Source organism: Bos grunniens, chromosome 25 (assembly GCF_055505025.1).
Source record: "Bos grunniens cultivar Pamir isolate PY7600 chromosome 25, Bosgru_T2T1.0, whole genome shotgun sequence".
Taxonomy (NCBI): domain Eukaryota; kingdom Metazoa; phylum Chordata; class Mammalia; order Artiodactyla; family Bovidae; genus Bos; species Bos grunniens.
This window is the reverse complement of record NC_141189.1, coordinates 2,174,061-2,190,028: the sequence shown is the minus strand read 5'-3', so window position 1 is coordinate 2,190,028 and position 15,968 is coordinate 2,174,061. Positions and strand designations below refer to the sequence as shown.

The following is a 15,968-nucleotide window of genomic DNA, read 5'->3' as shown; positions in this document are numbered from 1 at the left end:
GTGGGAGAGGGAGAGGGTGGGAAGATTTGGGAGAATGGCATTGAAACATGTAAAATATCATGTATGAAAGGAGTTGCCAGTCCAGGTTCGATGCACGATACTGGATGCTTGGGGCTAGTGCACTGGGACGACCCAGAGGGATGGTGTGGGGAGGGAGGAGGGAGGAGGGTTCAGGATGGGGAACACATGTATACCTGTGGCGGATTCATTTTGATATTTGGCAAAACTAATACAATTATGTAAAGTTTAAAAATAAAATAAAATAAAATTTAAAAAAAATTTAAAAATAAATAAAAAGGAAGGAAAACTGGACTCAGATTTTAAGCAGATGTCCCACAGTAGAAAACTTCCCTGGACCTTGGTTTTGCAGATTTAGAACAAAGTTAGTAGACAGTGGTTTTTGACTGGAATAATTCACAATAAGGGCAAAAGAAAGCTGTCCTTTTTGTTTCCCCGCTTGCTGTCTTTCCCTCCAAACGAAGTGACTAAGACACAGAAAGTGGCTACAGCCGCTGGTAGCGTTCTAAGTCTGTCGGCAGTTTTGCCAGTTTCCCTGGATTTCTAAAAAGAGAAATAAGGGGCCTTTCTTCGAGTTTGGGTGAAGTTAATCTGGACCGGTTCCAGCTTGCCTGGGTGGCAGCACGCAGTGGGAACACAGGCTGCTTTTGGATACACCGGGTTTTTTTTACAGCCAAACCTATGCTCACCCCAATAATTAGGGCAGGCCTGGTCTGCGCAGCGTTGAAAGCAGTCTTGGTAAACGAGCACTCAGGCCTCTGAGGCCTGTCTGGTTCCCTGCCTTCGCCTCCGACATCAGCTCCCGAGGGAGCTCAGTTGAACCCGCAAGTGGGGCCGTGCTCCTCGGGGAGTCGGAGCCCCGAGCAGACACCTCGTGGTCAGAGCACATGTGCCGCGTGGGAGTCGTGTGGGCAGGGCCGTCAAGGGTGGTGGGTGGTGTGGCCGCCTGGCTTGGGGCATGTGGGGGCTGGGGTCCTGACCCAGCCCCTTTCCGGCCTGGGGGAGGCTTTCTCTGAATCGCCCCAAGGAGCCTGACCCTCTGCCTGGAATCTCACCGGTGAAATCCCTGCTCCCGGCACGACTCAGGTGCTTGCTGAAGCGTCTGTGTCTCTGCAGGCGGTGGGGAGTTTGGGGCGATGTCTCAGAGAGTGCAGGGACGGGGGAGGCAGGGAGGGAGGCCACCGGGGGCCTGGTCTGTGTCCTGTTCCCCGCCCTCCGGGTGAGTGGGCTCTGATGAGCTGTGGGCACTTGTTGAAATGAACCGGGGCTTCAAAAACTCCTCTCAGGGTAGTGCTTTCCAGCCTCAGCTCTTCCGACCAGTCTCTCTTCCTATGGCCTCTAGTAACCTTCCCTTCCTACAGCGTGTGATTGGAACATGTATCTCTAATTGCTGGTTAACTGTTTTTTCTTTTTACTTGAAATACAGATTCGCAGGAAGTTGCGACCACACAGAGCGGTATCTCCGAGTTTCCCGCAGTGGTTACGTTTTGTTTAACTGTAGTGCAGCATCAAGCCCAGGAGACCGAGGTCGGTCCAGTGTGTGTGAGATGCTGACACGTAGCATCACCGGTGTCCTCAGGACACAGACCTGCCCCAAACCCCAGGGAGCTCCTCCAGCTGCGCGGCCACAGCCGCCCCCTCCTGCCAGTACCCTCCCCCCCAGGAGCCACTAGGGTGCTTTCCACCCTGTGATTTTATCATGGTGAGAGCATTATATGAGCGGAAGCACACGGTCTGCTTCTCTGAGATCCATCTAGGTTGCACACATCAGTGCCCGTTCTCATCCTGAAATCGTGCTCCGTGGTACGAAGTGCCGCAGCCGGACGCTTGGTTTATTAAAGCATCACCGCGCCTAGGTTGTTGTGGTTTGTGGCTGCTGTGAACATTGCTGCGCAGGGTTTTGTGAGGACGTAAATTTTCATTTCTCTGGCATAAATGTGAGATTGTATGGTATGCTGCATTGTATATAAAGCGTGGGCTTAATTTTTCTTTTTTTTTTTTTTTAAAGAAACTGAAAACCTGTGTTCTAGAGCGGCTGCCGCGTTTCACATCTGCACCAGCGGTGTGTCAGAGCTCGCACGTCTCGGCCTCCTCGCTGCCGTTCTGCGTGTCGCTCACTTTTTGGTTTGGGCTGTTTCATAGACGTGTCATGATGTCTTCTTATCAGAGCCTTGGTCTGCTTCTCCCTGGTGGCCAGTGAACTTGGACGTCTTGTCTTCTGCTTATTTGCTGTCTGCGTGCTTGCTGGTGAAACGGCTCTCCGTGTCTCTGCCCACTTCCCAACTGGATTGTTTTGTTTCTTTAAATTGTTGAGTTTTGAGCATTTTTTTGTATATTCTAAATACGAATCATTTGTCAGATATGTGGTTGCCAAATATTTTCTACCAGTCCCAAGCTTGTCTTTTTATTCTCTTAAAGTGTTTTAGAGAACAAAAGCTTTAATTTCTGTGAAATCCAGTTTATCAATGTATGCTGTGTGTGTGAGTTGCTCAGCCATGTCCGACTCTGCGTCCCCACAGACCGCAGCCCACCAGGCTCTGTCCACGGGGATTCTCCAGGCAAGAATACTGGAGCGGGCTGACATGCCCCCCTCCAGGGGATCTTCCCAACCCAGGGTGCACACCAAGGTCTCCTGCACCGCAGGCAGCTTCTTCACCATCTGAGCCACCAGGGAAGCCATTTTTCTTCTTTGAACTATGCATTGTGTCCTGTCTAAGGCCTGTTCGCCAAGTTGTGGACTTTGAAGATTTTCTACTCTGCTGTAGTTTTATGCTTTGAGTCAGTTCTGTATGAGGCGTGAGGTTTAGATCAAGGTTTTGTTTTGGTTTTCCTTTGCCTGTGGACGTCCAGTTGCTTCAATATCATTTATTAAAAAGGCTATTCTTCCTCTACTTAATGGCTTTTGGATCTTCAAAAAAAACCAGCAGTCGACCATAGTGCTTGTGTCTGGGTTTTGTTGCGCCCCATTGACCTGTGTGCCTAGTCCATCACGGTACCAGAGTCTTGCTCACGGTCGCAATGTAATAATACGTCTGGAAATTAGATTCCTCCCGCTTAATTTTTCTGTTTCAAAATTGTTTTAATATAGTGCCTTTCCATATAAATTTTATAATAGTTCTCTCTATATCCATAAAAGATCTTGCTGGGACTTGATAGAGATTATTCAACCTGTGTATCAGTTTAGAGAGCGTGTCATCATTATGTTGATGCTTCCAATCCATGAACATGGTATGCCCCGCCGTTTATTACATCGTTGATTTCTTTCACCAGCATTTTATAGTTTGCAGCATACAAGTCCTGTGTATGTTTTGTTAGATTTATACCTAAGTGTTTCGTCTTTGTGCTTGTGATTGTTAATAGCACTGCATTTTAGATTTCAGCTTCTGGGACTTCCCTGACAGTCCACTGCAGGGGGAGCAGGTTTGACCCCGGTCACAGAACTGAGGCCCCGCACACCGCGTGGCACAGCTAAAGATTTCACGACTTTACATTTCAGTTGCCATGTGTAAATTTCTAGTACATAGAAAGACATCTTCCTTGTGTCAGTTTTCACACCCAGCAGCCTTGCTGAATTCACTTGGATTCTAGGAGGTTTTCTATGATTGATTCCTTGGGATTTTGTACATAGACCCTTGTTTCACCTGCAAACAGGCTTAGTTTTATTTTCTTCTCTCTAATCCATGTACCTTACATTTCTTGCCCCCGCCTTGCCGTGGAGCCGTGTTGAATAGCAGTGGTGAAAGGGGGTGTTCTGGTCTCGTTCCCGTTCTTGCCTGAAGCACTCAGTCTTCTACCATGGATTTTTGCTGCAGAGAGTTTTGTCGGTGTTCCTTATCAAGTTAAAGAATTCTCTCTTCCTAGTTTTCTGACAGTTTTTATTATTGGTAATTGCTCAGTCATGTCCAACTCTTTGCAGCCCCATGGACTGTAGCCCACCAGGTCCCTCTGTCCATGGCATTCTCCAGGAAATAATACGGGAGTGGATTGCCATTCCCTTCTTCCAGGGATCTCCCCCTGACCCAGGGATCAAACCCAGGTCTCCTGCATTGCAGACAGATTCTCTAGCATCTGAACCACCAGAGAAGCCCTCTTTTTCTTATTAACGGGCATTAATCATCTACATCCACATCTGTGTCTCCCGGGCCAGGCTCTGAGTTTCAGGAGCTCGGTCACTGCTTCGTCAGCCCTTTGTTTTCCTGCAGTGTGTATCTCAGTGCTCTGCCCCCAGGAAGCATTAAACGCGTTTGTGGATCAGAGGGACTGGGCATGGACCCCGAGGCAGGAGCTCACAGGGGCACTTCTAACCTGGCAGTGCTGGGCACCAGGTCTGGAGGGGAGGCCGCAGCTGCGCTCTGGGTCACTGTTCCCCTTCGCCTTTCACCTCACCTTTGGTTGCCTTTCGGCAGATGCTCCAGCAGAGATCTGCAGGGGTCAGAACTGGTTGTTTCCTTTGCCCCGGGTTTTTAGAATAACTGCCAACTGAAAGCCACTGAGCTCTACACGGTCGATGGGGGGATTGTATGTTCTGTGACCCGTGCTCCAATAGAGCTGTTCTTTTTCTCAGAAAAGTAAGTGCCAGCTGAGCAGTGGTGTCCTGATGTCCTCTGTGCTGGGGGACAGGGGACTGCTCTCCTGGGTCCCCCAGACCGCTCTGAGCCAGCCAAGGCCTTCCCAGATGGCGGGGTGGGGGTGGCCGTGCTGCAGCCCGGGGCTCACCCGGTGCTGGTGTGCAGGGAGCATTCAGCGGGTCCCCAGCAGAGCCCAGAAGCTTCTGTAGACAGCGCGCTGATCACGCTCGAGCACGGAGCCAAGGGTGATGGACCGGGCCTGCTGCCTGCCCAGGGAGGCGTTGTCCCCGCAGCAGCATGTCCGCAGTTTGGCCGCCTGCCCGCATCCTGTTTTAGTTGAGGCCGCTTCTGCACCTCTGACTCTGTCAGTGAGGTGAGGAAAAGGCGGGAAATCCCGACTTTATTTTTAACCGGGAGGAAATCAGCACAACAATGAGACTGGTTCCCCATCCTCCCAGGCACGTCTGAAACGTGCCTGCTCCGCTGCTCCCCATTCAGTCTCCTGGCTCTGACTGCCTGTGTGTTTACTCCTCCAGGCGGGGTGTCCTCGGCGGTGCCGGAGCTGCCTGGGCTCGGCGGTGACAGGGCAGCGGGGCTGCAGCTGCAGTTGTCCTCAAACACGGGCTCTCCCAGCGCCACGGTTCGCGCTCTTTTTCACACGTCACTTGGCGCGTTTGTGGCCACTTCTTCCCCGACCTGGCGTCTCCCTCTCGGGACCTTTTCAAATGAGTGATGGCACAGGGCAGACCTGCCATGTGGTCTGTGTGAGCCTCCACCTTGATAGCCATGTCCCCGGGAGCGCAGCGCTCGTGCCGGGACAGAGCAAACCCAGAGACAGACGCTGGCTGCAGGCTTGGCAGCTCCTGAGCCTCCTGCTTCTACGACTGTCCGTGCCCACGCCACGTTCTCCACTGCGATTCAGCCTTTGCAGTGCCATGAAACCCTCTGTCTTCTTTCTTTCCTTTCCCAGGGCTCGAGGGTTCTGGTTGATGCACGAGACAAGCTCGGTATCCCATGGCAGTACTCTGAATGTCTTCTTTCTTTTCTTTCCCAGGGCTCGAGGGTTCTGGTCGATGCACGAGACAAGCTTGGTATCCCCTGGCAGTACTCTGAAAATGAGAAGCACGGGATGTTCCTCATGGCTTTCGAGAACAAGGCAGGGCTGCCCGTGGACCCCGCCACCTTCCAGCTGTACGTGCCCGCCCTGAGCGCGCTCTGGGGGGACTCGGGCATCAGGGAGGCGTTCAGCCGCAGGAGCGAGTTCCAGCTGGTGAGTGAGCCCACGTCTCGGCACCACGGCCGTAGGCCTCGTGGGGTTCCCCTTTACAAACTCTGAAAGCACAGGCGAACCGTAAATTGCTCTAAATGCTGATACTGAAGATCAGAAATACCCAATGCTAATTAAGCCATGTAAATGGTTCGAGAAGGAACGATATTAATTCATTCAGGCTAGATAAATGTTTCCATTCAAGGAAAATGAAGGATTCTTAAAATACTAAGTGTTGGCGTAACTCAAGGAGCTCGAACTTTCTAAGTATCGTTCTTCGTAGGAAATCGACGCATCCTTAAGAGAACGTCCCAGCTGTGATGTATGGGTCCTGCCCAGCAGACCATGAGTGGCCTCAGATCTGTGCCTGGGAAGCACACAGGAGCTCTTCCAAGCTGTTCGCCTAGGTTCTTCCCTTTCATTTTAAAGCCTAAAAGTTTCAGAAGGCCTAGTCATCTTCGTCACTTAGCTTCATCTAGGATATGAGTCTGTAAACAGAAAGTTTGGGGCGTTTAGCCTGTCTGCATTCCCGTTTTTTTCCTAAGTATCCTTCAACATTAACTGTCTGCAGAGATGGGTCTGGGGTTTCTCCTGTAACTGGAATGCACGCGCCCGGCTGCTGTGAATGCCCTCTCCCTGGGATGTGCAGAAGGCTCACTGCCCACCACACCCCTCTGCCCGCTGAGAACCGGGATCCCGAGTTTCACATCACCGGTCCTTTGCCTGTCTCTATGGTGTTGCCATAATAGGTATTTATCTTTTAAAAACAGAGTCTTGAGTTTTCCCTGTTTCTACACTTCACGTAAGCGGTTTCTCGCTGTATGTATTTTTCTGACTCCTGCAGTGCTGTGACGTATATTCAGGCAGCGTGCGTGGCTGTGGTTCTTGCTCGTTCACGGCCATCTGCCCTTCCGCCGTGTGGGTGTACCGGATGCACCTGTTCCCTCGTGGGTGTACCTTGGGGTCGTTTTCCGTGTTTTGCTGTTAGAAACGAATGCCCCTCGACCTCTCCCGTGAGTCCCCAGGTGCCCGTGTCCGGGGGTCTCTGGGACATACACCGAGGAGGGGAACTGGCCAGTTGTAGGGCGTCTGCGCCTGCAGACAGACAGAATGTGTCCAGTCGTCTTCCAGAGCAGCTGCACCTGCCTGTGTCAGCAGCAGAAGCCCCCGTAGCTCTCCCCTAGGTGCTGTCCGACTTCAGAGGTGCGTAAGAACCCCCTCTTAGCCGAGGGAGCTGGGGTACACTGTGTTCCCCCCTAGTGTCTCCTTAGGGCTTAATTGAAATCTCCCTGAATTATTGGCTGTATGTGTTTCCTCTTCTGGGAAATGCCCATTTATGTCTGTTGCTAATTTTTTACTAGTGAGTTCTGTGCATTTTCCTCCTGTATTTGAGGTGTTCTGCACAGTCTGCCGGATAATCCTTTCAGTTCAGCTTCCGTGTACTTTTCATCTGATCCCCCACCCTCTTATCTTACACAGTCGTCTCGGCACAGCCAGAAAATTGAGAGGGCCACACTGCTCTGAATTAAACTGGGGACCTCATTCAGATTCAACTGCTTTTCCTCGAATGTCCTCCTCACGAGCCAGGATCAGACTCAGGAGCCTACCCTGCACGTGGCCCTTGCGTCTCCTGCGTCTCCATCAGGGACAGCCCCTTGGTCTCTCCTGGGTCTTCGTGACCTTGACGCTTTGAAAGAGCACTAGTTAGTCACTTTGTAGAACGTCCGCCTTTGGGTCTGTCTGGGTGTTTTCTCACCATTAGGATGAGCAAGAAAACCTCTTCTTTTTTGGCAAGAAAACCACTGAAGTGACACTGTGTCCTCTGAGCATCCCGTCGGAGGTGTGAGCTCCTGATGTGTCTGGTTCCTGGTGGTGGGGGCCTTGATTACTCGGTTAACGTGCTGTGTGCCACGTGTCTCCACTGTGAGGTCACTACTGTCCTCTGTTATTAAAAAATATTGGGGGGAGGTGCTTTGCGACTCTGTAGATATCCTGTTTCCCTTCAAGCTTTCACCCACGGATTTTAAAATCCATCGGTGGATCTGAGGGATGACATTTTTAGAACTTTCATTTTCACATTTATTCTCAAGTTTAAAGTGAAACAGTCAAATGAACTAGGAGATATAGTTACCACAGAAAAGAATTGTTAATATTCTAAAGGGCGTGACTATCAGACACAGCTGGAGAATACACAGACCCTTATGTGTGAAATTGGGGTTTAGGTCCCCCTACCATGCGTGTGTGCTGAGTCATGTCCAACTCTCTGCAGCCCCGTGGACTGCAGCCCGCCAGGCTCCTCTGTCCATGGAATTCTCCAGGCAAGAGTACTGGAGTGAGTTGCCACTTCCTTCTCCAGGGTATCTTCCCGACCCAGAGGTCAAACCTGCGTCTCTTACATCTCCTGCATTGGCAAGTGGGTTCTTGACCACTGTGCCCCCTGGCAAGCCCTGAGGCTCCGCCCCCCCACATAAACCCACAAACTGAAATGGTCTGGGAAAGAATAGTCTCTTCAGAGCGTGGGTGGAAATTGCCGTTATGAGTTGAGAGTGTACCCCGGAAGGAAACGTACGCTGCAGAGCTGAGTGTTACAAGCCGCGTTTAACGAGTGCTGCATCTAGGGTGTGAGTGTGCTGGGCGGCCTGTCAGGCCCTTGTCCGTGCTCCTCGCTGGGCACACTGGTGGGTGCTCTTTCACTCAGCCTCACCTGTGAGCCAGGCACTCTGCTGAGGTCAAGTTCGGCTTTCCTCAAAAAGCTGGTAAGACAGATACGCAAGCACATAACTGCCATAAAACGTGCTGAGAAATGTGATTGAGGAGTATCCAGCTACGCCATGCATACAGGGAGAAGGCAAGCAATTCCGCCTGACAGGAGGGGCGGGGAGATGTTTGGGGGCCAACTGTCTCAGGATGAGGTGGGGATGAACTGGGCCCTGTTAGGCGTTGGGGGGGTGGTCTCTGCAAGAGTGTGGGCCTGCGCGGGTGGGCGGAGGGGGCCAGAGAGGCGCCGCCCGGCTCGGCAGGCTCTGTGTGCAGGTCCCGCCTCCAGCTGCCGTACCTGGTAAAGGAACTTGGTTGGCTCAGAACGAAGTTCGGGGGGTGGAGGATGGGTGGGAGCTCTGTGTGTGGCTGGCACTGCTTCTCGCGTCTGCCCCTCCCTGGTGCTGGGTCAGTTCTGGCCTGGCTTCCCGGGCACAAGGCCGCACCACCACCTCCCGGACCCAGGGACGCCGTGAAGGGAGATACCCCGTGGGGCGCCCGAGGCCTGGGTGCGCGTCCAGCCCTCACGCTCTGCTGTGGGACCGGGGGCAGTGAGCGCGACTCCCAAGACCGCAGACCTTGAGCTGCGTTTGGCGACTTCCTGTTCCGATGAGTTCGGTGTACCTGTTCTTAGAGGACTGTGCGGCTGTGGGGCACTTTGGTGCCTCTCCCGGAGTCCTCACCGAAATCCTTGTGACCGACTCTGACCCCGACACTTACTCGTTCCGGTGTTTGGGGTCCAGCGCACACGGAGGCCATGGGCCCTTCTCTCTGATGCTTTTTGCTTCACACTCTTGAATGTTTAAAAAAAGCAAAAATCAAAGTTCACTGTATTACGAATCATCTTTTTCCTTCCTCCAGTTCCTGTTTCCCAGTGGCAGGGCACGGTGCTTCCTTGAAAATGTCTTCATCTCTTCAGCTTTGGAAAATGGAATTGGAGATTCAGTTCAGAGGAGGGAAGTCTGTTTCTTGATTTCTGAAAGTCAAGCGATTCTCTAATTACAGAGACTTTTTTTTTTCTTTTCTGTCATGCTTAGAAGAATTGAGTCTGTGTAACGTTATCAGAGAGCGCTGGATCGCTAGACGAGGCTCGCTCTGGGGCTGAGTTGTAGCACGACAGCAGAGCAGAGCCGTGCACCTCCGTGGTGTGTGTGGATGCTGCTGCTGCCTTAGAAGTGGACGGTGTGAGGTTCTAAGAGGAAAGTCACTCTGTGGCTGAGTGAGGAGCATGCTGAGTATAAGAAGAATCGAATCACCCGTCTCACGCCTGGCATAAACTCCACACGTGTTGTGCTCAGGCTTTGTGACATCTGGGGCTTCCATTACCCCGGGGTCACCGCATCAGCTCACAGGGTCCCCATGGTCCTCACCCACCCCTCACCTGATGGATATACTCTGTAAGGGCCAGAGAAACACAATTTGAAGTTCTCAGGCTTGGAATGCTTCTTCAGTGAGGCTCTGGGATAGAGTAGTCCCCAAATTCTCCTTTGCATTCCTGAAACAGACGTCAGCTTGTGTTCTGTGGTGGTTACATCTTTTTAGGAAAAAAAAAGAACAAACCAGCCACTTTGCAGAAGGGCTTGACCCCACAGGTTACTGCTACCTTGGAAAGCTGCCTGTGCTTTTGCTCAGGTCAGTCGCTCAGTCGTGTCCGACTCTTTGTGACCCCATGGACTGCTGCACACCAGACTTCCCTGTCCATCACCAACTCCTGGAGCATGCTCAAACTCATGTGCACTGAGGCGGTGATGCCATCCAGCCACCTCATCCTGTCGTCACCTTCTCCTCCCGCCTTCAGTCTTTCCCAGCATCAGGATCTTTTCAAATGAGTTGGTTCTTCGCATCAGGTGGCCCAAGTATTGGAGTTTCAGCCTCAGCATCACTCCTTCCAATGAATATTCAGGACTGATTTCCTTTAGGATTGACTGGTTGGTCTCCTTGCAGTTCAAGGGACTCAAGAGTCTTCTCCAACACCACAGTTCAAAAGCATCAATTCTTTGACATTCAGCTTTCTTTATGCTCCAAGTCTCATATCCATACATGACTACTGGAAAAACCATAGCTTTAACTAGATGGAACTTTGTTGGCGAAGTAACGTCTCTGCTTTTTAATATGCTGTCTAGGTTGGTCATAGCTTTTCTTCCAAGGATCCAAGCATCTTTTAATTTCATGGCTGCAGTTACCATCTGTAGTGATTTTGGAGCCCAAGAAAATAAAGTCTCATTGTTTCCCCATCTATTTCCTATGGGGTGATGGGACCGGATGCCATAATCTTAGTTTTCTGAATGTTGAGTTTTAAGCCAGCTTTTTCACTCTCTTCTTTCACTTTGATCAAGAGGTTCCTCAGTTCCTCTTTGTTTTCGGCCATAAGAGTGGTGTCATTTGCATATCTAAAGTTATTGATATTTTTCCCAGCAATCTTGATTCTAGCTTGTGTTTCATCCAGCCTAGCATTTTGCGTGATGTATTCTGCATATAAGCTAAAAAAGCAGGGTAACAATATACAGCCTTGATGGACTCCTTTCCCAATTTGGAACCAGTCTGTTGTTCCATGTCCAGCTCTAACTGTTGCTTCTTGACCTGCACAGATTCTCAGGAGGCAGGAAAGGTGGTCTGGTATTCCCGTCTCTTTAAGAATTTTCCACAGTTTGTTGTGATCCACACAGTCAAAGGCTTTGGTGTAGTCAATGAAGCAGATGTTTTTCTGAAACTCTCTTGCTTTTTCTTTGATCCAGTGGATCACTACTCTACACGTGGACATCACCAGATGGTCAGTACTGAAATCAGATTGATTATACTCTTTGCAGTCAAAGATGGAGAAGCTGTATACAGTCAGCAAAAATAAGACTGAGAGCTGACTGTGGCTCGGATCATGAACTCCTTATTGCCAACTTCAGACTTAAACTGAAGAAAGTAGGGAAAACCACTAGACCATTCAAGTATGACCTAAATCAAATCCCTTACGATTATACGGTAGAAGTGGCAAATAGATTCAAAGGATTAAATCTGATAGAGTGCCTGAAGAACTATGGACGGAGGTTCATGACGTTGTACAGGAGGCAGGGATCAAGACCATCCTCAAGAAAAAGAAGTACAGAAAGGTGAATGGTTGTCTTTGTGAGGAGGCCTTACAAATAGCTGAGAAAAGAAGAGACTCTAAAAGACAGAGGAGAAAGGGAAAGATATACCCATCTGAATGGAGATTTCCGAACAATAACAAGAGGAGATAAGAAAGCCTTCCTCAGAGATCAGTGCAAAGAAATAGAGGGAAACAATAGAATGGGAAAGACTAGAGATCTCTTCAAGAAAATTAGAGAGATCAAGGGAACATTTCATGCAAAGATGGGCACAATAAAGGACAGAAATGGTATAGACCTTACAGAAGCAGAAGATATTAAGAAGAGGTGGCAAGACTACACGGAAGAACTATACAAAAAAGATCTCAGTGACCCAGATACCCATGATGGTGTGATCACTCACCTAGAGCCAGACATCCTGGAGTCTGAAGTCAAGTGGGCCTTAGGAAGCATCACTATGAACAAAGCTAGTGGAGGTGATGGAATTCCAGTGAGCTATTTGAAATCCTAAAAGATGATGCTGTTAAAGTGCTGCACTCAACATGCTTTTGCTGGTGTGATTTTAATTGGGTTTCAGAATTCTTTGCCTGAGCTTTCTTAGGAAGCAGGCTGTGAGGCACTTGAGGGTGAGAGTAAATGGAAGATGAGGTGGTTTGATTTGTAGCCCTGATAACTTCTGTGACTTTGAGGCCACATGAAACAAAGTGACATATAGTGCACGGGTGGTTTGGGGCGTTTTCTGCCCCAGCTCCTTGTCCTTCTAGGAGAGAAGTCCACTCTCAGGGTTCGGCGGTTACTTTCAACCGCTGGAGGAACAGTGTCATGGTCGCTGGTTGATTGGGAATGAGTCCCGGGAACCGGAGGTCCAGTGGTTAAGACTTAGCCTTCCAGTGGGGGGCGGGGTGGTACGGGTTTAATCCTGGTCTGGGAGCTGAGATTCCCACACGCCCCAGGCCAAGAAAACGGAGAACAGAAGCAATGTTGTAATAAATTCAATAAAGACAAAAAAGAAAGAACTCCTGAAGTCACCGCTTGTTTGAATGACAAGCGATGCCCGCAGGCCATTCAGGGCTGTTTCCTGGCTCCTCTGAAGGGGTGGAGTCCAGGGGTCTCTCTGCCATACTCAACCGTCCCCCGGGCCCACCTTTGCCTCCTCCTCTTTTCTCTGCTGTCAAGATACCTACCCACTTGATGTTTATTTTAATGCTGTAGTCTAAAGTTTATATCAAAGGAAGACAAAAGAACCCCCAGGAAGTGCCGTGGGGGGGGCCGTGCCTTTTCCCTGGAGTTGCCCGTGGTACCTTCCGGAATGTCTCCAAGAATCTTTCCCACTTTGGAACGGGGGTAGCCCCTGCTGTTCGTGGCAGGCGCAAGACTCCTGGGTGTCTGTACCATTCCCCGGAAGCTGAACAGCAGGGACACTCCCTTTGTCTGTCACCTGAAGGAAGGGCTGGCAGGGCGGGTGTCTGTCCAGACCCTTGCCCTGTCCTGCTGCGTGGCTCCCGTTTTCAGACGTGGCCGCCAGGCAGGAGTGGGAGGAGGGGGCGGAAGGGAAGCCCACCCTCTCCTTCGGGAAACTTGACGCAGGCACCGTCCGGCCCGTTCCCCTCCTCTCAGAGGCCACCACTTGGGGAGGCGGCCGAGCATGGTTCTCGGCTGGCGGAGCCCCTTGGGGACCTTCTCCCTCTGGGATGCTGGCGGTGGGGTTCTGGTGTGTAGTGTGGACCCCAGGGAAGGCCGAGTCGGGGTGCTGTTCTCACGGTGCTACACGTGGGCCGTGCCTCGCAGCTGTGCCTCCAGTCTTGCACGTCTATTTTAGTTTCGTGGAATTCATTCATTCAGCACAGTTTTGTGGAGCAGCACCACGTGTCAGGCACTCACAAATCCTGGGAAAGCACAGTGAACAAACAGGAAGATCCCAGGCCGTGTGGAGCTGACACTCTGACAAGGGAGACAGACAGTAAATACGTCAGTAACAGGCGAGTGTGCGTGTGTGTGCACTACCACGTGTGTTAGTGTGTGCACGCACGCACGAGCTTACGTGTTGCGTGTATTCAGGAAACATAAAGCAGGGAACTGGGTGGAGGATGTGGGGGGTCCTCAAGGGAGAAGCAGGGGTCACGGGGCGCTGCCATCAGGGCTCGCCGTCCTCCCCACCTTTCGTTTTCCCGTCCGTCGTGCTGGCTGAGCTGAGTGTGTGGCCATGGCCAGGCTGCAAGTCCTGCTCATCCTGGTTGGATGTCGCCATGGGAACAAGGTCTGAGACTGGCCCTCTGAATGACCGGGCAGTCCGCCCCGGCCTCTCTCCTTCCCACAAGCCGTCAGTGTTGAGCTGGGCGGTCAGCATGAACCACAGCATACACTGTGAGGACGCGGCATACCCTGCGTGGCCAGGGGCCCACAGCCGTGTTGTTTAAGCCTCTGTGCTTCGGCTCATGGTCCGAGCTGACGGAGCGCCCCAAGGGGCATGTGAGCACCCTCTGAAGAAGACGGGAAAGCACGCCCTGGGGTGAGGGGAGTGTTCTAGCCAGAAGAGGAGCAAGTGCAAAGGCCCTGGGGTGGGAACTGACATGTGTCCCAGTCTGCAGAGCAGAGAGGCTTATGGAGGCCTTGCAGGGGCCGCTGGAAGGACTTGGGGCAGAGGAGTGGGGCGGCTTGATTCCATCTTAGCCGGGTCCCTGTGGCAGCTGTGTGGATGATAGACAGGGAGGCCCGACAGAGGCTTTTGCGGTAATCCCGGTGACGGGCGTGGGGGGTGACGAGTGGTGTCGGGTCTGTGGACCTCAGACCTGGAGAGGAACGTGCAGGTCGCCTAGTCTCACTGTCCACCCGGCTGACCAGGGCCCCCTGCACCTCAGCCTGATGGTTGACGGTGAGGCTCACGGGCCTGGCGCTGTGTGCTCTCTTTCGTGTTCGGGACTCGGGTGGAGAGCGCGCCTCTCGCTGTAGGCGGCTCCCAGGCTGCTCCGCGGGTCTGGACCAGCCCTCCAAGCACAGAGCACGTGCCGCCCCACTCGTCAGGACACGTCAGGTGCCTTCTCGAGGTCCCAGGCCTCTGCCAGGACACGGGTGTCGGACCAAGTGACCCTGGTCTTTTTGCAAAGACCAGTTCCCCTTCACCTCCTCAGGCCTTGCCTTGAGGAACGCCAGGCCTGATGGAGCTGAGCAGGGCAGAGTTACAGCAGCTCGGGGGCCCCGCGTCCTCCCCGGGTGGGTCCGCCCCGTCCTGTGCCAGGCGGCGGGGGGCGGACGGAGGACAGGCTGAGTTCTCAGGCTCCGGCTTCTGGTTGGTTGGGGTCTCACTGGTGGCTTCCCGTCCGGCCAGCCGCGCCTTCTGCGTGCCGTGAGAGGATGTCCTTCCACGCCCGCATGCGTATGTTTTATTCTTCAATTTTGACCAACCTGATAAGCAAGAATTCCCATGATCAGTAGTTCTTTTCATGTGCTTAGTCACTCAGTCGTGTCCAACTTGGTCGCAACCGCATGGACTGTAGCCCGCCAGGCTTCTCCATCCCTGGGATTTCCCAGGCAAGCATGCTGTAGTGGGCTGCCATTCCCTTCTCCAGGGGACCTTCCCCACCCAGGGATCAAACCCAGGTCTCCTGCGCTGCAGGCGGGTTCTTTGCCGTCTGAGCCCCAGGGAAGCCAGGTGTTCATTAGCCGTGTGTGTCTGTCCGCTGGTGAGTTGCTGCCCATCCCTTGCTGCTTTTTCCCCGTCGGACGCAGGTTTCTCTTGCTTTGTACCAGTCTCCCGCTAGATGCTCATTTTTTCTAACACTTTTTTTTTTGGAAGTAGTTACAGATCCACAGGACGTGACAAGGCCAGTACACAGGTGCCCCATCCTTGACCCGGTTTTCCCTAACGGTCCGGTTGCCTGTCACGTGACTAGTCTGATATCTGAACAGTGAGTGTGCGTAGCTCTGTCACGCCGCGTGTCACACAAAGGGCTGCGTAACCACCACCGTGATCAAGATGCGTCTCCACGGAGAAGGGCTTCCTTCTGCCCCAGAGTCACCTTCCTTCCCCACCGCCCCTCACCCCTGGCAGCCAGCTGTTTGCTCTCTGTCTCTAAACAGTTATTATCTGGGGAGTATCGTACAGATGGAATGGTGCAGAATGCGGCCTTTCGAGGCTGACGCTTCTCACTCATCCTAATGCAGCTGAGACACACCCAGGTTGCTCCTGGATCAGTAGACATCTTTTCATTTCTGAGTCACATTCCATGGTGCGGAGGTGCCACAGCTTCTTAATCTATACTCAGATATACAGATAGGTGGGCT

At 52.1% G+C, this 15,968-nt stretch overlaps 1 protein-coding gene across 5 annotated transcripts in view; it reads left to right on the top strand.

Annotated features, from left to right (window-relative positions):
• Positions 1-15,968, top strand: part of GNA12 (G protein subunit alpha 12) — a 77,598-nt gene that overhangs the window by 36,852 nt on the left and 24,778 nt on the right. For 2 of the 5 annotated variants that reach the window (XR_015154978.1, XM_086376784.1), the window contains exon 2: positions 5,641-5,856. The exons of 2 other annotated variants lie outside the window; for them this stretch is intronic. Coding sequence is in view for 1 of the 3 variants with exons in the window: in XM_086376784.1 (XP_086232910.1) it covers positions 5,641-5,856 (216 nt within the window). In the remaining 2 variants the exon portion in view is untranslated. Of the gene's footprint in view, positions 1-5,640; positions 5,857-6,424; positions 6,603-15,968 lie in introns of all 5 variants that reach the window. One more of the 5 variants, XR_015154980.1, reaches the window with a different exon arrangement.